Source organism: Dermacentor albipictus, chromosome 2 (assembly GCF_038994185.2).
Source record: "Dermacentor albipictus isolate Rhodes 1998 colony chromosome 2, USDA_Dalb.pri_finalv2, whole genome shotgun sequence".
NCBI lineage: Eukaryota > Metazoa > Arthropoda > Arachnida > Ixodida > Ixodidae > Dermacentor > Dermacentor albipictus.
Window position 1 is genome coordinate 27,007,308 of NC_091822.1, and position 23,119 is coordinate 27,030,426.

A 23,119-nucleotide genomic window follows, 5' to 3' on the forward strand; every position below is an offset into this window, starting at 1 on the left:
GAGCTCTTAATAAGGCTTACCGCGTCCCACGCTAATGGTGATGGCAGATGCATGACGCTGTCGAGTCTTTCTCATTTGGCCTGCGACGCGCAAACAGTTAGCAGCAGCCGTTGTAACTCCGAGACTGCAGCGCGTGAAACGCAGATAGCGCAAAATAACCTCTGGTATTGAACTGCGCAGTAACAAAAATAAATGTTTGTAAGATTGATAATGATGATGATGTTGCTAGTACTGGTGACGATGATGATGATACTACAGGGTCTCGGGCGCGCAGATCGCAATAAAAGAGCTGCGCCTAGAACAGTGCAGAGGAATATTTTACTCGCCTGGATCGACCACAAAAGTAGCTTGGGCTGCTGCCCGAGCACCACTACGTGGTTTCAAATGTGGGCTAGCCCTGTTCCGCCCATTAAACCTCAAGCCTAAACAAAGCTTCGTACAGTTCTTGCTCTCTGTGAAGTTGCCAGCCGCACACATATTACTTGCTAGAAACGGATTTGAGCGTCAGGGTATATCAGGTCGTTTCTTAGTTGTTGACAAATAAATGAACAGGTACGTAAGAAAGATAACGTCCCCTTTATTATGCATTTGTGTTGAAGTGTCATATGAGCGCCCGTGTTAGCTTGGCTAAATAGGTGTACGGCAACAGAGCGAATGCATAATATCTAAACACAACCAGCCATTTTCTCTGACTTTCAAAAAAATTGTGAATGCAAACCACAATGCGAAAACTTCCACAAGTAAACTTCACAGGAATATAAATTTATATACGCGGGCTGTAGGAGTTCAGAATTCTATAGTACACTACCACGAGATTATGAGTCGTTGAGACGGCACGTATTGCTGCACAGAACAAGTCATTTTTATTTGTTTGTTCAGCTTCACTAAGTATACAGTTTAGGCATTCCCGTTTTGTGATGGGAGTGAGCTCGGGCTTCTGTACTTTTTTCTCGACATGTAAGATGTTTACCTGAGTACATACAGGCTGTAGACAGCAGTTTCTTTATTTTTTATGATTCCATACTTCTTCGTTTACCAGTAGATCCGTTGAACCACCGTATTGCTAGAAATGACAAATATAAGGCAGCGCAGTCTTATGCATCAAACTTTGTTCAAAAGGAAACAGCATTGTGAGGTGAAAATTTTCTTGTTCTATATTACTTCGCACATCCCTTCTGCCAACGCTGCAAGGTTTTGCAGCAGCTGCATTGACACGAAGTATTTTAGGATGATTGACAGTTTAGAGACTCAGTTAATTAAGCCATGTTTGACTAACCCCGGGGGAATACTACATTATATTAGTAAACTCACTTGAACATAGAACGAACAAATGAAGTTGAAAGCAATGGCGAGATGCACTAAGCCCAATCACGTAATTTAGTCGGGGAATGATTAATCCAGAAGGTATATTTTACTATGGTAATTAAATATTTTCAGTTTTCAAAAGAGCCGCCACGGGCGAGGCAGGCAGCTCCAAGCGGCCAAGGGAGGACGTCAAGCACGAGCCACTTTCAGAAGACGGTGATCTGTGTAAGTGCATGTGAACTCATTGACAAATTTAAGTCCTCATGTTCGACCGTGGCATGTCTAAATTCCTTAACTTCACATTCATTTTTGCAGAAGCGTGCGTATATGGTATGGTTGATTCTCAAATTCAGTAGCAAATCAGCGCCACGAACTGTGCATGGACAAGTGGGACAGTCTTTGTCACGTCCGGTTCATTGCGCTGTATTTCCTGCTATTGCTCAGGTTTCTTAATGCGTTCGTTACCGCGATAAACAAACTCATTGTCGGTGCTTTTAGGTTTTAACATTTCAATTCAGGACCTACTAGTCGAAACGCATAGTGCGATACAGAAAATCATAACCTGATCACAAGTGTTTTCAATGAATGTGGAGTAGTCATAATTGCTCGATTAAAAAAAGACTATGTTCAACATTAAAGAAGCACTTCAAGGAACTTGAATGAAAATAATATGTAGAAATTTTTAGCTTAATTACTGAGAAAAAAGAAAACAGAAACATACAAACTGTGCACCCGGATTCTAGTTACCAACTATTGTAAGTCGGATTACAAAAAATTTGCGTAGAAACTTTTTTGTTTACTTCTCTGCGTCACTACTAGCAATTGTGATGGGCAGGCTACGCGGGAGAGAAGTAGCTTCCTAAATGTGAATACAGGTAACTTTCTCTTGTGCAGGGAGCATTTCTTTTTACTCATTGTAGCAGGCCCCTGGTTTGTTTTTGCTGAATTCTTTGGGCTCGCAAAGCATTAGTTGCCAGGTCAGAGAGCATGCAGGTACCTCTTCAAACCTAATTATTGCGTTCGATGACCTTTTATGTGCAAAGTGCGCGCTCAACTGCTGATGGAGCCTCCACATGCTTCCTTCACATTCTCTGCAAAGCTGTAAAGTAATGTGGACTATAATATGGTAGTGTAATGAATAAGGGCACTTGGACAGGCGGTGTTCAAAATGGAAGAGATTAGAAAGCTTTATTCCAGGTGTGCTTGAAAGTCCGTCTGTAATCGAATGCGTCCTCATATACGAGTGAAAACCCACACGACGGGAAGGATTCCTCGTAATAGTTCGTACATAAGCTGAAGGAACGTTGATGCAGAATAGCAGCCTACGATGGGGAAAATAAAGTAACACTTGATAATGTACGAGCACAATTATCAACATAGCACGCAGTAATGAGGATCTACCATCTTTGGCACATCGTAAAAACAGCCTATACGTCGGACCGGAAAATTGACAACCCTAAAAGTGCTTCTGTGTTTTTCGCGCTGCTGTCCATTAACATTTACCTTGCCGAGATGACCAAAGCACAGAAATTGCTTTTTTTTTTAAGGGGCTGGAGGGGCCAGTGCTAGGAGCAATGGAGGTGAGTTTCGACGATACACCGAGTAAAAGTTTTATTTTGCTACACTACCCAGTCTGCCAAAAATTGCCAAATTTGATATTTCGTTAAATTTCACTCCTTAATAAAAATGGTGCATGATCTTCTAGTTGAATACTTCCAACAGAAATACTTAACAACGAGTAGAAGGACTGTCAAATAACTTGATCGACTTACTTGATCGAAATACTTGAAGTGCTTTGCAGCAAATAGCTTGCATCGCTGACTGGAATAACTAACAACTATAAAGTACGCCTGATAACTGCAAATATAGAAAAGGCACTGAATATAACATGCCGATGACTGACTGCACAAGACGAAGCGCAGCCCCGTCCGTCTACGTCCTGTCTGTCGTGTGCGGTTCCATTCGGTATGGATTCCGAGATGGTCGTTCGCGTATCCTGTCAAGAATCAGTGGCGAAATCATCGTGGCTGGGTTGATATGCAACTGCACGCGAGCGTGTGGCCATCCCATTCTTTAACAATAGGCAATTTCATTCGGGCGCGCTCAACAGCTCTGCGTGCGCAGGGGACCCTAGGAAACAGCACTGCGCAGGCGCTGTGCACAAGAGCACGCCTGGCGTTCTGCGCGCGGCGATACGTAGTGGCCGCTGCAGGCAATAGGGGATCTGCGTGACGTCTTCGCCTCCTTTTGCGTGCCCACACGAGCAAATTTTTTCGAGCTGAAGGCGCGTGATTTGGCTACTGCAGCTTCGGGAGATGGCGTATGGCGGGCGCTCAGCAGCAACCGACTGGAAATCGCGCGTGGCAATACAGAATTTCAGTTGGGCGTCCGCAACCACCCACGTTCGCAGCGCGCGAAGTTGTGCGTACGCAGTGACGCGCGTGCGCGCGAAACCGCCATAGTTGGCTGGAGGCAAAAAGTTGAGAAGGGGATTGCTCACTTGCACGCGCAGGAGCTGGTAGTGCGCTCCTAAGCACCGCCATATGCCAGCTCCAGAAATTCTGTAGCGAATATTAGCCACTACGAGGTCAAAACACAAGCAGGAGTCATATCTTCGGCAAGATCCATACCAAAAAATGCACTCTCGTGGACACGCGAAAACACACGAGAACGTCCTGCAAAACCCGTAGGGCCTGCAGCGGACTTTACGCAGCTTTTCAAAAGCTGCGGACGCACGCGAGCGACCGTCCATGCTCCTGCGCGCTGCGCATGCGCCCTGTCGCCTCCACTTGTTTCCTGCGTAACCAGAGCTCCTCGGAACGCGCAACTAAAATTGTCTATTAAAGCGTATAGCGTTACTTTCGCGTAGTCATGATGCAGCATGCCTTAGCTGTGCGCGAGCTGTTTCGTTTTCTGATTCCACTACGGAACAATAATTTTGCCTCGCAAGTGAGTTAGCCCGAATCGCCTATAGCGATGTGATGTGTATAAAATAATGCGTGCCGGCAGCCGCCTATTCGTACTAACGTGATAAAGGTGCTGCCACCTGTAGTTCTATCTCGCCCTCACACTGTATCCACTTCCTTTCGTGCGCCTTTGTCGTGTAGCGTTCTTCCTACTTTAAATAAAAATTTGTAAGTCGAAATGCAATAAAATACATTTACTTGGAGGCAAGATCTACTGTTTCCTGCCTACTATTGCTTCATTTCTGAAGAATGGCCAATATTTTTCAGTAATCGAGAGCCAATGCCAAGGCGCTTCGATCAAATTAATGGACAGTGAGAAACAATAATTATCGTGGTTAAGCAGCAGATAATAAAATGGGAAGCACAGCTCCATAAAACCACAGACGTGTTTTACTGTGCAAAAGCCACATGACTTGCTGTTTCTAGCAATGACTTTTGGGTGACGATAGTATTTTGCTAGCTTGTCCAACAGACAACAAAGACAACAAAAATTCGGGATTGTAACTCATGGCTCGGAAAACACGGGGAAGAGGCGCAGTAAACATGACGTCGGCTTGAAAGTTTTGACAAAACGCCAGCGACGTTCCAGCTCTCGCACATAGTCAACATAAGAAACGCAGACACTAGAACGGAACGTGGCAAAAGGTAGTGCCATCGCAACCATGTACGTTCCTATGTAAATGGGCGCGCTCAAGGTGAACATTATATTTTCACCTCCCTACATACGTGGTAGCGCGCTTTCTTACGACACATAACATGACTAGTACGTATTTTTCATGCACCATATCTAGAATTCTAAAATGGTGCTTATTGTCGTATTATAAAAGCACCGAGAACCGACGTCCGCTGTTGCCACATTTAAAAGCTACGCACGCCTTCAACTAAACACGGTTTGCCTTACATAGTCAGAAATTATGGTACCAACTGCACTAACCGTGTCCTGATTTAACTGAACCTTGTTCATCACAAGTTCCTGCTCAATTAACCAGTAGTTGTGTGGACATCTGGGGCAGTTCTCTTCGTTTATGCGAGCAAAACACTTTATTGACATCGCGGTCTGCGCTCACCTTGCAGCTCATTGAAGCGCACACCTGTTTTAATTACCACTATTGCTGAAGCAGGTGTGCGTCGCTCCTACTTATACAGGTTGTCCCAGCTAACTTTAGCCAGAGTGTAAAAATATGCAAATCCCACGTAGCTGGACAGGAGAAGTGCGATGTTCTTTACCGTCACTTGGAGATACACCGAATATTTTGTTCAATATGCCTGATTAGACAAAAACCTTAATTATTTAATCAGCTTCTCAATTGTTGTAATTATAAAAAGTGTCAATGAGAAAATTGTAGAGCGGCAGAAAAAACTCAAGATTCATTTTTCTCTTGCTGAATACGTGCTACATAAGTAGTTTTTCTAGCGTGAAAGATACGTGCAAATACACGCAAAACCACCACGCGTGATGTCGGTTGAGGCATTTTGCGTGTTTTTGCTGGCTTATTTAGTGCTCGGGAAAACACTTTTATGTAGCACATATTGAGCAAACAGAAAGCCCTATCGGGAGTTTTTCATGTCACTTTACAATTTTCTCATCGACACTTTTCATTAAAAATCTCTGAATCCGCGCAGGCCGCCAATGCAAACAGACCCTGGCAACATTTACCACCCGAACTCTCTCGAGTTAAGGTAGTTTAGCTAGAACCTTTGATGAACTATCCGGCATTGTTTGCAATATCATTGGCCTTAGTAAGAATAAAAGAAGTGGTGAGGCTTATACAGTGCCGACAAATGACCAGGTCTTCTGCAATAGAGGACTTCAAGATAAGAAGCAGTACGCAGAAGCATTCCTAATCCACATGTGCATCGCGGGCAACAATGACGAATTCTAGAGCATTAATGAAAGGCTAGCAGTATTCATAAGAAAACTGAATAACAGGTATAGACTAAAGGCAGCACAAGCCACGCTCCAACCTCCTGTCATGATGGTGATAATACATCAGTTTTATGAACATGTTGAATGATCGATGAATAAAGTGCAAACTCAGTATACTGCAGTAATGGGTGACTTTATTGCTAAAGTGGGGGAAAAGGAGGCTGGTGAACAAGCAAGTGGCAACTGCGGCGTCGATTCTAAGAACGCTAGAAGAGAGATGCTAGTAGAATTCATGGAAAGAAATAAGCTGCGAATAATGAGCCCCTCTTTCAAGAAGCTTAGCAACAGAAAGTGTACCTGGAAAAGCCCTAAGAAACAAGAAATGAAATTGATTTCCTATACTTTTGCGGATTCCAACATTGCGCATGATGTAGAATTGTTAGATAGGGTAAGTTGTAGTGATCATAGCTTAGTGAGGGCTCGGATTCACCTCAATCTCAAGAGATAAATAATAACATTGTTCAAAAGGAATCCGGCCAACCCAAATGCCTCAAGTGTAAAAAATTCAGTCAAATTCAGGCTGGACTAGCAAACAAATATGGAGCCTTACAACACGGAAATAAAGCAGACATAGAGGTTATGAAGGAAACCGCAACGGGGCTGGCTTCAGAGGCAGCAATTGAAGTGGGAGGTAAAGCACCAAGGCAACCAGTAGGCAAGCTCTCCCAAGTAACAATATACATAATAAACAAACGACGAAAAATGAGTCTTCAACTCAACAGTGATTCAACTCAAGAGTGATCAACAAGGAGGAAATAAGCGATATTCGAAATTATAACGTGCGAAAGACTGATGAACCCCGAAAAAAATGTACACAGGATATAATCAGTGAGAAGGAAACTTGGCATAGGACGAACCAAGGTGTATGTACTGAAAGGAGGATAATTTCAGTAGCAATCGCGAAGGTATAGGTATATTAATAGCAGCGGAATGTTCTATACGGACCAACGCAGTACCCAAAGGAGCCTCGATGCCTCCATTCGAAGCAGAATGAACAGGTTGCAGAGACTCCTCCTATAACAACGATTGCGTTAAAAGGGCCTTGAAAGGCATGAAACTGGGAAAAGTGGCAGGAGAAGATGGAATAACCAGCGATTTAATCGAAGATGGATGAGACATAATGTTTGTGGACTTCAAAGATCCCAGAGAACTGAAAGAATAGCAACATTATACTAATCGACAAAAAGGAAGACATTAAAGAACTGAAAAAGTATAGGCCCATTAGCTTACTCCCAGTATTATATAAAGTATTCACCAAGATAACTTCCAATAGATTAAGGTCAACACTGGACTTTAGACAACCAAGGGAGCAGGCTGGCTTCAGGATGCGATACTCTACAATGCCTCACATCCATGTGATTAAGCCGGTAATCAAGATATCCGCAGAGTGCAATCAGCTTCTCTATATGACTTTCATAGAATACGAAAATGCATGTGATCCAGTAGAGATACCAGCAGTCATAGAGAGATTACGTAATCAAGGAATAAAGGGCGCCCACGTAAACAAGTGTGAAAATATCTGCAGAAAAGTAGGAAGATAACTACAAAAAGAGGGATCAGACAAAGAGACACCATCTCTCTATTGCTGTTCACTGCGTGCTTGGAAGAAGTATTCAAGCTAATAAACCGGGAAGCCTTAGGAGTAAGGATGGACAGCAAATATTTTCAGCAACCTTCAGTTTGCAGATGACGTTGTCCTGTTCAGCAACATTGGAAACGAGTTACAACAAATGATTGAGGACTTTAGCAGAGACAGAGTAAGTATGGGGTTAAATATTAATATGCAGAAGACAAAGATAACGATAAATAGCCTGGCAAAGGAACAAGGGTTCTGGATCGCCAGTCGGCGTCTAGAGTATATGATGGAGTACGTTTACCTAGGTCAATTAATCACAGGGAACCCTGATCATGAGAAGGAAATTTACAGAAGAATAAAAATTGTTTTGATCGCATACGGCAGACATTGCCAGCTCCTGACTGGAAGCGTACCATTATCATTGAAAATGAAGGTGTACAATCAGTGCATTTTATTAGCGATGACATAGGGGGCAGAGACTTGGAATGAATGAATGAATAGAATTTATTGATAGGAAAGACAGACAGGTCGACCTGAGCCAGTGCGCTCTAGTCTGCTACTCTGTACTGGGGAAGAGGGAAGGGGAGTGAAAGTATTGGGATGGATGATGATGATAAGAGAAGTGGTGAGTGCTTATGTACATGAGACAGTTGCCTCGCTAGAGCCGCTCGTCCAGCTTGGTGTCCTGCAGGAACTTCAACAATGCTTTTGTGGCACGCATTGAAATTGCAGTGTCAGGCCATGGACCGAGAATAGCTTCCTCCAACAGTAGTTGTCTGCCAACGTTGGCTAGGAAACTCTAGAGACTTGGAGACTAACAAAGAAGCTTGCGAACAAGTTAAGGACCGCGCAAAGAGCGACGGACCGAAGGTTGCTAGGCATAGCGTTAAGAGACAGAAAGAGGGCAGTTTGGATCAGAGAGCAAATGGGTATAGCCGATATTCTAACTGGCATTAGGAGAAAAAATGGAGCTGGGCAGGTCGTGTAATACGCAGGTTAGATAAGCGGTGGACCTTTAGAGTTACAGAATGGGTGCCAAGAGAAAGGAAGGGAATTCGAGGATGACAGAAGTCTAGGTGGGGCGATGAAATTAAGGAACTAGCAGGCGCTAGTTGCAATCACTTGGCGCTGGACGGGGTGATTGGAGATCGCAAAAGAGGCCTTCCTGCTGCAGTGGACATAATATAGGCTGCTGATGATGATGATCATGTACCAACTGCATATGCTCTGGTAATTTTTGAAAAATACAGACAGGATTAGGTCCTGTTTAAGATTTTAGCAATATTTTGCCGGATTTCGAAGCGGAAAATTGATTTTTAAGGTGCAGCGAGAAATTGGAAATCATGTTGCCTGATCTTGCGGAGAGCTGCATGTTTAGCATCAACATTTTATCAGCTGCTAAGCCGAGTTACAACGCCATAATGTGTGTCTCAGTTTCTGCGACTGGAACGACGAAAATCGGGCAGCAGCAAGCGTCGCAATCCGATTTTTACGGGACCCATTTCACATAGATGCTATTTCAACAATACGACCGTTGCCATGTCCGGGGTTGCTTGGTGCCAAGTGTTGTGGCACATGCCTGCTTGTTTTGAGGACGCAATGATGGTATCTGAAGTTTAGTGCGATGATTCACAGTGTACCTAAACAGCAGTGGTTGGCAGCTGGTTATTTAGCACTGTGTGTTGTCTCGTGGGCCTTCTGTGTCCGGGTTGTTCTGCCTGCGCTACAACAACCTACAAGATGACCTATCAGCAAATTCATATAGCTACACTCACCGCATATGCAGAGTTCGCAATTCCACTGCAGTGAGGTTGCCGTGTCATCCCAATCAAATCATCGTGCTACCCGTGCTCAGCGTCAACTTATGGAAAAATTATCTGTGCATTTGCTCGTGATTGCGCATAAGTGGTTCTACCTCCTAACCACATCCTTGCACGAAACGCAACAACAAGTACCAACCAGAAAGCCCATGTCTTCTCCTGAACGAAGGGGCTAATCATCTGTTTGTGATTACTGAATGTGAAATGGAAATTGTGTTGTGAAAGTGAACCTCTGGTCTAGCCTGGTTCGTCCGTCGCGGTGGATGTGCTGTGAATATATATACGTGTGCTCTATAACTATTTCTAAAGGCGCAAAAGCAACACATGAATTTTTATGAGCAGCTACCGTCACTTGTGCAGATACCTGCACGTCACATCATAGCATTCTAAAAGCATTCATCATAACATCATTGCATTTTAACATTCTGGGTTATGTCCTGAGCATTTGTTCGCATCCTCGAGTGTGCGTGTTTGTATCAAGTTCTGATGTTGCAATCGCCGTGATGTACGCATTTGTAAAAATATGTTGCAATAAAGTAATTTATTGAACTTTATTTCCAAATCTACAAGATGTCGCCACGCAGTAACGATGACATTATTAAGCAAAAAAATTCAGATTCATTGCACGATTTGTAATTTATGCGAAGTGAAGTTTGTGTCGAGTGGCCACTGGTGAGGTAACTCCGATATATACAAGTGTCCTTATTTTCAACAATCCAATTTGTGATCTTCTTCAAAGTTTTTTATGCAGCGCATAGGTCATACCTTAATGTCACGTAATCTTTATGCACTACACTGTTCACGTGCTATACCAAAATGCAAACGGCAATGAACGTGCATGCAAGCTTCAAGAAATAAACACAGTGTCGTTTGTTGAGGGAGGGATGGTGAAGGTTCCTACGGCGAAATGAATCACATGTGCTTGTGGATATATTTCTTTATTCATTTATCTACCTCGCAAGCTGCAAGGTTGGAGTATTAGGTGAGTGAGAATAAAAAAAACAGACAGATAGATTTCTTCCTCTCAATACAAAGTACACAATCAGAGAGGACGGAAGGGAAAAAGCTGCCAAATGGAGCTTGAGGACTGCCTACGTCCCACAGAGCAGTAGTGGGGTAAAAAAAAAAGCAATGAGATAGTTTGTAAAGAATACACAACCACAGGATTCATATCAGTAAAAACATTCTCAATATCCGTAATCTACTCCATAATTGTGATTTTGCACAATTAACGCAAGTGCACAAGTAGACAAATTCATGGCAATTCCCATTACACAATTCTAACGCCAGCGTAGACAAAAATGACCCCAAATACAATTCATTACAGTCCCTTACAATGCATTGTCAACCAATTACACAGGTTAGTTATACGGTCGAATGCTCGAAAGCAGTTATGGATTCTATGAATGAATGAATTTATTGAGAGGAAAGACAGAGAGGTCGACCTGAGCTAGTGCGCTCTAGTCTGCTACTCTATGAATTCCATGAAAGTTCGTGTAGAAAACAACCTAACAGAAAGATCATTATCTCGGAGAATATTTCAATAATTCGACGTATTATACGATAAAGATTGTGTCTGGTACTTGGTGCGACTCAACGGTAGGGTCCACGATATAGGGTGCCATACGTCATACGCCGTAGTCGTAACCGCTCTCGCTACTGAACCGTCGCGTCTTTCCCACATCACCTGTGTCCTCCCATGCTGATCATTCCCCTGCGCCGGCCTCAGAATCAGACCTCTACTCGGTTCGTCCGCCTTCTCCTTAGCTCAAAAGCAGCTGGGCGATGACTCTTTGTACATAATTAATTGGGCCAAACGGGGGCGCTTTCAGCTACTCCAAGGCCTGCCGCTGTCCTTCCTTGGACGTACCTGCAAGCTATCCGCTTTCCGTTCGGAGCTGGCACTTCACTCGGCACCACTTCAGGGGCTCTCCCACCCGCTTCACTAGGCGCAAATTTCACTCCCGCAGGCATGACGACGCCACGAGCGCAACCTACGCGATGCCTTCAGTGACCACGGCAACCCCGATGCCATCAGCATTCGAGATTTTACCGCAAGCAGCAGCAGGCGAGCCTTCCGATGTTCTGTGCTGGCACCTTCCGCGGATGCATGGCCTACAGAACTTTTACAGGAACCAGCTCTGCCATCTGGTTTGTTCAGCTCGAGCATCAATACCACGTCTACATCGTGAGTGACCAACGCTCAAGCTATCTCCATGCAAGTTCCGAGCTGCCAGACGGTCTACTTTTGGAGCTTTTACTTCTACAGGCCCGGGCATCTACGAGCACCTGCGGCAGGTCGCGAATTCGCTCTACGACATCACTGCGACTGCGCCTCCATCACTAGCTACGCTGCCGGTGCTGCTTGGTAAATCTCTCGCAGATTACGCGAACCCGACACTACCAACGACAACATCTGCCCACTCTACCTGGACCGTACCTTTGAACTTTATTTCAACCACGCTTCGCACTAGGAGGCAGTGGGAGGGGGACCTCGCAGGGACGCGACTACCGCCTCCAAAGCAGACGAAAGAGAAGATTGGCTCACGGCAGCTAACGCCAGACTGAACACGGGAGCCGCCTCACCTGAGCGGCCGCTAAACAATGGCTGGCCGGCGTAAATAAATCTGGGCTAAGATGGCTGCGTGTTCGCGCCACCTGCCATAGTTTCAATATCGGGCGCCTGTGCTAGAGGTTTTGCGCTCGAATCTTGGCGTCGGATAATTTTAGTATAGTTTATTTAAATATTTATTGCGCAGTACATTGTTGAAGATGACCAGTTTACAAAGTCACGAAGCCATATAAAGCCAGAAATTCGAAGTTTAGGCAAATCCATGCACTTCTCATAATTCTCATCCTGTCTGAACCGGCCCCATTGCAGCTTCTGTGCACACTAGCACCATCGTTTCCTCCAGTAGCTATTGTATGAAACTATATGTCCAAATGGGTCAACGGTGCGCAGTGCAATCTGCGCGGCGGCGTTCCTTTCTGAACAGCTTGGCCTGATTACATGCTAATGGAACCCGCTGACTGAATTAATCTGATCTAATATTGCCCTCCAATGCCACATTTTTTTTCTATTTACTTCATAGAAGCGCAAATTGGCATTAAACGGGGGACTGGCATTCAGCCACACAGTCGCTGTTTCTTCAATTTCTCGGAGATTTGTGGGTGCATTTCGCTGGCGTTGCGTCTTCTCCGTCAATATAAATGCGCCTGTTTTCATGTCGCATTCTCTCCAAATCTTGAACCGGTGTTAGAAAGTCTGCGTTTCTGTACAAGAAAGTTAAAACAGCAAGGTTATGCGCAATCTACATTGCCAAATAATGCGTAGTCTTCGTTCCTATCCTTTCTCTTTCTTTCTCCTCTGTGAAATGCAACCAGTTAATGAGTTCACCTGGGCAAGCTAGGCTTTGTTACTAAAACTACGTCAGTACAACAATCAGGTTGCTTCCTACCAGAATATTTTCATCGCCCTCGGACAGTTACGCGCACGACAGCGATTTTCGAAAGTTGTAATTATTTGAGGAGCTAAATTCACAACGTATATTTGTTTCGGGTAATACTGGTTAATGCCTTGCATCAAGCTAACGACACCACAATGAAGATCATAGCAAATTCTAGCAGCCGCCTTCCCACTCAGTGGTATGACATTCTCCGTCCAGAGACTGCCGTGTCTACATAATCGCCGTTTAATACCCTACGGTAGCTTGCCTCGCAGCAGCGAACCAATGTACAAAAGCGCATGATTCAATTTTGAGGCAAAAGTATTTCACCATAGTGAACAGAATCACATTGTAAACGAACATCTATAGCCGCCTAACCACTACGTTAGAGTCACGAAATGATCGCAATTATCGTAATTCAGTTATCCTATTATAATGCGCATGACGCAATGTTTGTCTATTTTTTATTGAAAATGCCTCAAGGAGCCTGTACCAATGGTTTCACATGAGGGGTGGGCGGAGTCGATGGATACAAAGTTAGTTTATGTGTACAAAGAGAAACTCAAAGGCGGCATTGAACTGAACAGGGTTGACGTGAAGGATGATGTCAGAGGGAAAACTTTTCCAGTCGATCCCTGCTTTCATAAAGAACAATGGAAGGTACGTGAAGGTGCCACCACGGGGAGGGGGGAGTGGTTTTGAAGATTAATATGCAGAAGACAAACATAATGTGAATAGCCGGGCAAAGGAACAAGAGTTCGCCATTTCCAGTCAACCTCTAGAGTCTGTGAAAGAATGCGTTTACCTAGGTGACTTACTCGCAGGGGACCCTGATCATGAGAAGGAAACTTACAGAAGAGTAAAAATCGGTTGGAGCGCATCTGGCAGACATTTTCAGATACTGGCTGAAAGCTTACCGTTATCATTGAAAAGAAAAGTGTGCAATCCATGCATTCTACCGGTCCTAACGTATGAGGCAGTGACTTGGAGACTTACAAGGAAGCTTGAGCACAAGTTAAGGGCTGTTCAAAGAGCGATGGAACGAAGAATGGTAGGTGTAATGTCAAGAAACAGCAAAAGCGCGGTGTGGAGCAGAGAGCAGGCGGGGATAGCCGACATTCTAATTCACACTAAGAAAAAAAATGGAGCTGGGCAGGCCATATAATGCGTAGGTTAGATAATCTGTGGACCATTAGGCTTACAAAATGGGTTCCAAGAAAAGGCAATCGCAGTCGAGGATGGCAGAAAACAAGACGGGGCGATGAAACTCGGAAATTCGCAGGCGCTAGTTGGAATCGGTTGGCTCTGGACAGGAGTAGTTGGCGATCGCAGGGAGAGGCCTTCGTCCTGCAGTGGAAATAAAATATGATGATGATGATGATGATGATGATGATGATGACGGCGACGACGTATTTGTGGCACCTTAGAAGCTTTAGCGCGCCAGGCAGGGCTTGTAATCGCACAGGCATCGCCTATACTGCCCGTATCTAGCCGATCCAGTACAATTACACCACTCTATGGTTTGAGCACTCATAATGTATTGCCATTTTATTATTTGCTTTTAGTCTGAGAAGACTTCAGATAAAGGGCATGTGCTGTGAATGGCATATTTCGTGACTTTCTTGCGGGACGCCATTCTCAAAATTACGCGGAACTACTTAGTAAGTAACGTAAGACTTTATTTGAGTGACAGGGTGGTTAAGTAGTAGAACACTCACATACGGCATGTAAAGGCATTCAGCATGCGTATACCTAAACATACACTGAACCGCACGGCAACCCTGACGGTGACGATCACGGCAAAAATTCGCCTGTAGCATCCTTATTGCTATCGCAATAATACAAAAAATAGCCGTTCCGCCCAAAAGGCGAAGCACCAATTGCGATAGCAAATTAGTAGATAGCTGTAAGACGTAAGGACAGGAGTTTTATCGGCCGTATAGAGTTCTAAACATTCGCTTACTAACTAAAGTAACAATGACAGAAGGTTTAAGTTTGACTCAATGACTCAATCAGGACGTAGAAAGCAACAAACACACAGACCCAGGGTTGTCTTTGCATGTCTGCTTCTTCCTACGTCCTTGTTCAATCGTGCTTACCCATTCTATCATGGATTCAAACCACCTAACTCGTCAACGTGTTCTAAATGAATTAACCAGCACAGCGTCACGCGCGCATAGGTAAACATGTACACATGTCGCTCATTGGCAGCGGCAGCTGTCTGTGAAAACTGTGGAGTTATGAATCATGGTAGCAGTAGCGTGCCAATTGACCTCCGTGTATCTGTTGATTCACCACGAACGAAACCTCGGAAGCACAACGCATCCGAAGCTACCGGCACTACGCGCACTGTGCCGTCATCGCAGATCGTTTTTTAGATGCGGCCCGTGTGGGCGTGCACTTTCACCCGTCAGAGACTGCTTTCAAGACACACGAGCGCCGGCAATACGTCCTTATGGCTACCGCCAAGGACGTCTACTACGTCGTCAGCGTCTCGCGTTGTCAACGCCGTACTAGACGCCGCAATGTCTCCACTCTGTGTGGAGCGGCGGCGTGGAGGACATCGAGGCGCTGTGCCGCCTCTATGAAGAGACAGTTCCCCACCTACCTGTAGCAGTTGTTCTTCCTCTTCCCCATCACCGACCTCCGGACGTGCACCTCACCTTCAAAGGGATAGCCAAGCGGAGAGCACCAGCCACAGCCCCGCAGCAGGCGGCAGCCTGCAAGCTCCAGGAGGAGTTAAGACGACACCTGCTGGTGCTCACGGATGGTTCAGTCCTCACCAGCGAGTCGGCAGCAGCGGCGTGCCAGTCACAGGCAGTGTCGGTTCCAGTTTACAACGAGTTCTACTGCAGCTGAGCACGCGGAGCTGCACCTGAATACCGACCTCCGTGCTGTGCATCCTCCCTAGCAGCAGGTGGCGGTGGTGTGCGACTCTAAGCCAGCGCTCCAGGCCCTCGTCAACCCATGGCAGGCAGGACTTAGAGTGCTGCTGCTTGCCAAGTTAGCGGATCTAGCCACCGCCGGAATCCCAATATACTTCCACTAGCTGCCCTTACGTGTCGGGGTAGGCGGTAACGAGAAGTCGGATACCTACGCCAAAGCCGCCGACCATGATGTAGTCCCGGTTACCAGAGCGGTAGCGGCTTCGTACTACACGAGATATCAGCTACGATGCCTGTCCTCCTCCATTCACCCGGACCCCAGAGTGGCTAGTGGCAGGGCCCCCAAGCTGTTTCCAGAAAACGGCCTCTCCAGAAGAGAACGTTCCCCGCTCCTGCGCTTGCGGACTGGCTGCGCCTGCAATGCGGCCCAGCTGTATGCCAAGGGCCGCCTCACGTCACCTGCGCGCAAGAGGTACGGGGACCTCGAGACTTTAGATCACCTTCTCTGTGCCTGCCCATCCTTGGCGCAGGAACGCTCCAGAGTGATGAACACTTACAAACGCCCCGGCATTCCAGTGGCCACAGAGAGTGACCGTTGCGTCCCCGGCTCCCTGCGCTACGAAGACTGCCGGAGTTCATAAATTCCAATGGAATACACACTCTGTGAGCGCCCCCTACAATGCTGGGAACTTTACTGAGGACTGCCACCTGTCGCGCATAGTGGCTATTATGCCACATCCTCCTTCTTTCTCTATCATATTTCCCTTCCCACTCCCTCTCCCCTGACGATGCTTCCCCATGCTCCCTCACGGTTTGCAGAATCAAGCGTCTGTCCTCTCTTTAGATCACTATCGTCGTCGAGACGCCCTAGCAGCCGCCGGAGAAGAACGCCCCTCCTCCTGCTCCCGACTCCCATTGCCTCGCACGCCACAGGAAAGCGCACGTATCCGGGCCGCGTTCCTCGCGCGTACGAGAGATTGAACCGCGTGCGCCGGCTCACCCTCACACGCTTTCATTCATGGGTAACCTCACGGCCACGGCGATGCTACGACAGAAATACGACTGGAGTGTCCATATAATTGCTATCGCAATGAAAAGGTTATCGTCCATACACTAATATTTAGATTGGAAACAATTCTTAAGAGAAATTTGTCACGGCGCGGCTTCAGTGGGCTGTTTTAGGGCTATGTGAAGTCATCAGGCGCTATTTTTGCACTCTCTCATTCACGTACAGACCCACACACGCACCCACGTAAGAACACCCTCAAGCTCCCCCCAACACACACGGTGCTCACTTGTCTGGGGATGCCGTGCATGAAAAAAAACGTGGGGTTTTACGTACCAAAACCACTTTCAGAATATTAGGCACGCCGTAGTGTGGGAATCCGGAAATTTCGACCACCTGGGGTTCTTTAGCGTGCACGTAAATCTAAGCACATGGGTGTTTTCGAATTTAGACCCCGATGAAATGCGGCCACCGTGACGCGGATTCGATCCCACGGCCTCTTGCTTAGAAGCCCAACACTATAGCGACTAAGCACGGTGTGTGTGTGCGTAAATTCAAGTGACAAAGCTGCGCATAATTACTTTGTGGAACCACGAAGCACAGCTAAATCACAGGAATTTTATTTGTAAGTCCCTTTACTTGAACTACTCGATCATTTTTAACTCCCCTTCCTCGTCTATTAGGCGTCCCCCATTATTCGCGGATGTATAAAACCAGAGACGCGCCTGGAGTGGAGGTTCGCCACAGATGACTTCGCTCCGCCCCCTGCGTACAAGTGGCAGCGGTCGTTTGAAGAAGTGATCAGATGGAGGGGTTAATAATGGGAGCGAGTTTAATCTTTCCGATCGGAACTGTGTCATTACGCCCATTGTGCAGGATCGTGAAATAGTGCTCACAACCTTTGATGGCGGGAAAAGAACTGCCGTAGCGGGGCTCAAGAGATCGACGAGGCGTGTCAACACCGACAAAACCTTGATGATGTTTGCAAGTCTGAGGGTAGGAAAGTGTTGTGCTTTTTCGTGTGAGCTGAGGTTAGCGATGCGTGCATGTTTTGCGTGATAATGCATAGACGCTGGATGAAAAAGATGAAGCCAAAACATTAGGCGTAGACATGGTGTTGACGAGGTCAACAGGCAAACGGAGGACGCAACCATAAACCACCTCATCTACAGAGCAAGCGCGTTCTGTTCGGAGTGCTGACCGAAGGCCGAGCAGCACAATTGGAAGGTTCGATACCCAATGCGTCACGGGATGCCGAACGGCGAGTGCTGCTTTCGCGTGTCTGCGTAGCCTCTCGATGATGCCGTTGAATGCAGGATGGTAAGCAGTTCTGCGAATTCGCGCACAACCCCGAAGGGATGTTACCGGCGTGAATAGGGCCGAGTCAAACTGTCTGCCTAGATCAGTGGTCACCGTTGATGGCCTACGAAAACAGCTAATTCAGGTTGACAGAAAAGTATGATCGACTGTATCCGTCCTTATGTCCAGGCTGTTTCAGGCTACCATGCGTATCGATCAATTCACGTAAGCAAGTACATATAACCACGGCTTGGTGTTAAATGGTCAACAATGTCCGAATTATTGGTGTCGAAACGAGCATAGGAGACAGGGAATTCGCCCAGTGGAGGCTTGGTATGTCATTGCACCTTGATGCACGGTGTACAAGTGTGGACCCAGTCGCGTATATCAGCACGTATGCGCAGCGGCCAAACGTAACGTTCGGTGATAAGGTGTTGCGTAGCACGTACGCCTGAATGGCAGATTAAGTGCAGTGTATCAAAAACAGCAGGACGAAGAATAGCAGGAAGCTAAATTTGGGTACAGGTAGGTAAAACATCGCACCACAGGGAGACGTCGTGTTAGGGAACGTTGACTTGCTCCAAGCAAAGGGATATAGAAAATCGGAGTCATGGAAGTTTACCATCCGATGCTTGATCCATCGCGAGTGGAAACAAGGAAAGGAAAGGTGGCCTGAACTGCCGTGCCTTTGATGGTAATAAAACTGAACGCGTAGGGCTAGTAGGGCTGCCTTTGACGTAGCGTATGTCTTTCGTGAATTCAGCATTAAAACAAGACGCCGGAGTTCTCTAGGAGTTCCGGCATAACGTAAACGGCCTAACGTAAAGCTCGAACAAGTGGTCTGTGCTCCGTAAGAATTATAATCGCCGCCCTTCCAAGAAGTGCCTGAAATGCTTCACTGCGAGATAGGCCGCGAGGAGCTCCCGTCTGAAAGTGATATATCGGCGTTCAGTGTCGCGTAACTTGTGGGAAAAGAAGGAGGTGGGAGCGCACGCATCAGTAATCCGATGACTAAGAGCGGCTTCCGCGGCTTCTGAAGAAGTGTCCACCATAAGGCTAGTGGGAGATGTGAAGGGTGACGCAGCAGGGTGGCTTCTGTATGTGCTGCCCTTATGGTGGCGAAAGCTTGATCAAGGACCGTGTCCCAAGGAAGTGCGGTAGACTCTGCTTTCGAAATGGAAAGGAGTTCTTCAAGAGGCTGCACCAGCTTGGAGCATGCAGGCCTGAAACGATGATTAAAATTTGAGTCCGCGAAAGCATCGCAACCTAGGTGTGAACGTTGGGTGGCGGTTAGTCGATGATGGCCTGACCACTGTAGGGCACCGGAGTGATTGGTAATTTGATGTCTAAGAAAATCGATCCCTGGAACCCCAACTGACATTTATCAATATTCATGACGAGATCGTAATGATGAAATCGAGTGAAAAGTTGACCAAAATGTACTTTGCAGGCACATTTGACAAGCTGCCATCTAGCCCGACAGCTCGAGGCCTGTATGATGCCAGCCTGCCACCGCGATAGAACAATCCCAGATATCGCGTCTGCCTGAAGCTCAGAATTTATAGATATGTTAAGCTAGCGCTTGCCACTTCATCTTCTGCTACTAATCGGATTCGGATTACGCAAAACGTGCCTGCCATTTCTTTTGACACATCTTGCAGCATTCATCGGAGCTGACCTCTGCGAGGGATCCAGCTCGAAGCCAGTGCGACAGAACGCCAAAAAGGAGCCGCCTTCAGGTGCCCATCCTCTATGTGAGTGCATGAGTGATCTTTTCGTTATTCGCTACCTTCTGGCATTTGCGATAACTAGCCAAAAATTAGTTGCGCAATGGCCGAACTTCTAAATACATCGCAAATATGCTTAGCACGCTGACTGGATGAGATAAAAATAACCAGCCACGCTGTATATAGCAACTGATTATAGAGAAAGGGTATCACCATGAGCGCGTTGATCTGTTAGCATTATGCCTTTATTCAGCAACCCTTGAAGAGCCTCGAAATTTCTCTATATTGGTCAGGTGGTGCGTAGCCGCAAAATACCCTTCTCACATCTCTGTCTCTATGCATATTGTCACGTGGTAGTGACGTTAAGAACACAGTAGCAATACTGTGATAGACAAAACTAACTTTTATTGGGCGAACCTGTGCCCACAAAACAGGCTACACTTATAGCACAATGATAGCGGCGAACACGGTCGGCGATCGTCGAAAATCTGATCAGCGGTTCAAGCGCGTTGGCTTTTATACACAATCGTCGAATGTTCCAGACTAATCGTTGAGACCCGCGTGCCTTCCATAAAGTTCTACATCACTCGCGTCAGGCGAATAAATCAGATAACACAAGGTTCGGCAACAACAGACTGCGGATATGAGCATCGATAACTTTCCAGAAACTTCGGATACATGGAAGCGCGTCCCGCGCTGTGCTATAAGATTTGTTAGGCGGTGAAACCTTGTCACCCGATAAATATAAATACACGTGTCAATACCCCCCTCTTAAAAAGCATCGTCCCGATGCTACAAAGAGAACGAAACACAAAGGGACACTTATTAAACATAAGGAACAAAACAACGAAAAGAAATAAAGTCCAAAGGTCAGTTACGCGAAGTCCCAAAGTTCGTCAACGCTGGTGGTACGGCTTGAGCCGCACAACGTGGACAATTTCAGGTCGTGAGCGGCGCCGCTGTGACAGCGAAATGCCGTCTGGCACGACCTCGTAGTCCAGTGCTCAATACGTCGGATGATCTTGTACGGTCCAAAATAGCGACGCAAAAGCTTCTCGCTCAGTCCTCGTCGGCGTATAGGGGTCCAAACCCAAACACGGTCACCGGGCTGGTACTCGACAAAGCGTCGTCGGAGGTTGTAGTGTCGGCTGTCGGTCCTCTGCTGGTTCTTGATCCGCAGGCGGGCGAGCTGTCGGGCTTCTTCGGCGCGCTGGAGATAGCTAGCGACGTCGAGATTTTCCTCGTCAGTGACGTGGGGCAGCATGGCGTCGAGCGTCGTCGTCGGATTCCTGCCGTAAACCAGCTTAATCGGCGTGATCTGTGTTGTTTCTTGCACCGCCGTGTTGTAAGCGAATGTTACGCACGGCAGGACGGCATCCCACGTCTTGTGTTCGACGTCCACGTACATCGCTAGCATGTCGGCGAGGGTGTTATTCAGCCGCTCCGTAAGACCATGCGTCTGCGGGTGGTAGGCAGTTGTCCTCCTGTGCCTTGTCTGACTGTAGTTCAGAATGGCTTGGGTGAGCTCCGCTGTAAAGGCCGTTCCTCTGTCGGTGATGAGGACTTCTGGGGCACCATGTCTCAGCAGGATGTTTTCGACAAAGAATTTCGCCACTTCGGCTGCGCTACCTTTCGGCAGTGCTTTAGTTTCAGCGAAGCGGGTGAGGTAGTCCGTCGCCACGACGATCCACTTATTTCCGGTTGTTGACGTCGGAAAGGGTCCCAACAAGTCCATCCCGATCTGCTGGAATGCTCGGCAAGGAGGCTCGATTAGCTGTAGTAATCCGGCTGGCCTTGTCGGCGGTGTATTGCGTCGCTGACAGTCTCGGCATGTTCTGACATAACGGGCGACGTCGGCGGTCAGGTGCGGCCAATAATACTTTTCTTGTATCCTTGATAGTGTCCGGGAAACTCCTAGGTGTCCAGTGGTCGGATCGTCATGTAGGGCGTGCAATACTTCTGGACGAAGTCCTGACGGTACAACAAGAAGGTAGTTGGCGCGGACTGGTGAGAAGTTCTTCTTCACGAGTAGATTGTTTTGAAGCGTGAAGGAAAATAATCCGCGCCTAAATGCCCTGGGGACAACGTCGGTGTGCCCTTCCAAATATTCGACGAGGCATTTTAGCTCCCGTCTGCCCGTTGCTGTGCAGCGAAGTCTTCCGCGCTTATCATTCCGAGGAAAACGTCGTCATTCTCGTCGTCTTGCGGCGGCGGGTCAATGGGGGCGCGTGATAGGCAATCGGCATCGGAGTGTTTTCGTCCGGACTTGTAGGTGACAGTGATGTCGTATTCTTGTAGTCTGAGGCTCCACCGCGCGAGTTCCTTTATATTCGCTAGCCAACACAACGCGTGATGGTCACTGACGACTTTGAATGGCCTGCCATAAAGATAAGGGCTAAATTTAGCTGTAGCCCAAACGATGGCGAGGCATTCCTTTTCGGTCGTAGAATAGTTGCCTTCCGCTTTTGACAGCGACCGGCTAGCGTAAGCTATCACCTGTTCGACTCCGTTTCTCCTCTGGGCTCGAACGGCACCGAGGCCTAGGCTACTGGCGTCAGTATGGATTTCTGTATCGGCGTACTCGTCGAAGTGCGCAAGTACCGGCGGCGACTGCATGCGTCGTTTGAGTTCTTCAAATGCGTCGGCCTGCGGTGTTTCCCACTTGAACTCGACATCACATTTCGTTAGATGTGTTAGCGGCTCCGCGATGCGTGAAAAGTCCTTGACAAAGCGCCTATAGTAGGCACACATGCCAAGGAATCTACGCACTGGCTTCTTGTCGGTGGGCTGCGGGAACTTTGCGATGGCAGCTGTTTTCTGGGGGTCGGGGCGTACTCCGGATTTACTGATGACGTGGCCTAGGAACAGAAGCTCGTCGTAAGCGAAGCGGCATTTTTCTGGCTTCAGAGTGAGCCCTGATGACTTGATGGCCTGTAGTACTGTCGTAGGCCGCCTAAGGTGATCGTCGAAATTTTCGGCGAAGACGACGACGTCATCCAAGTAAACAAGGCAGGTCTGCCACTTTAGTCCTGCTAATACTGTGTCCATGACGCGCTGGAACGTTGCAGGCGCCGAACACAGAACGAATGGCATAACCTTGAACTCGTAGAGGCCGTCTGGCGTGATGAAGGCGGTCTTTTCGCGATCCCTTTCGTCGACTTC

At 47.1% G+C, this 23,119-nt stretch overlaps 1 protein-coding gene across 6 annotated transcripts in view; it reads left to right on the forward strand.

Annotated features, from left to right (window-relative positions):
- LOC135897902 (histone-lysine N-methyltransferase PRDM9-like) overlaps positions 1 to 23,119 on the forward strand; it is a 94,791-nt gene that overhangs the window by 2,475 nt on the left and 69,197 nt on the right. For 4 of the 6 annotated variants that reach the window (XM_065426591.2, XM_065426586.2, XM_065426587.2 and 1 more), the window contains exons 2-4: positions 1,438 to 1,530; positions 2,853 to 2,885; positions 19,892 to 19,984. In XM_065426591.2, the coding sequence (XP_065282663.2) occupies positions 1,438 to 1,530; positions 2,853 to 2,885; positions 19,892 to 19,984 (219 nt within the window). The remainder of the gene's footprint in view (positions 1 to 1,437; positions 1,531 to 2,852; positions 2,886 to 19,891; positions 19,985 to 23,119) is intronic. The other 2 variants (XM_065426588.2, XM_065426590.2) reach the window with 1 other exon arrangement.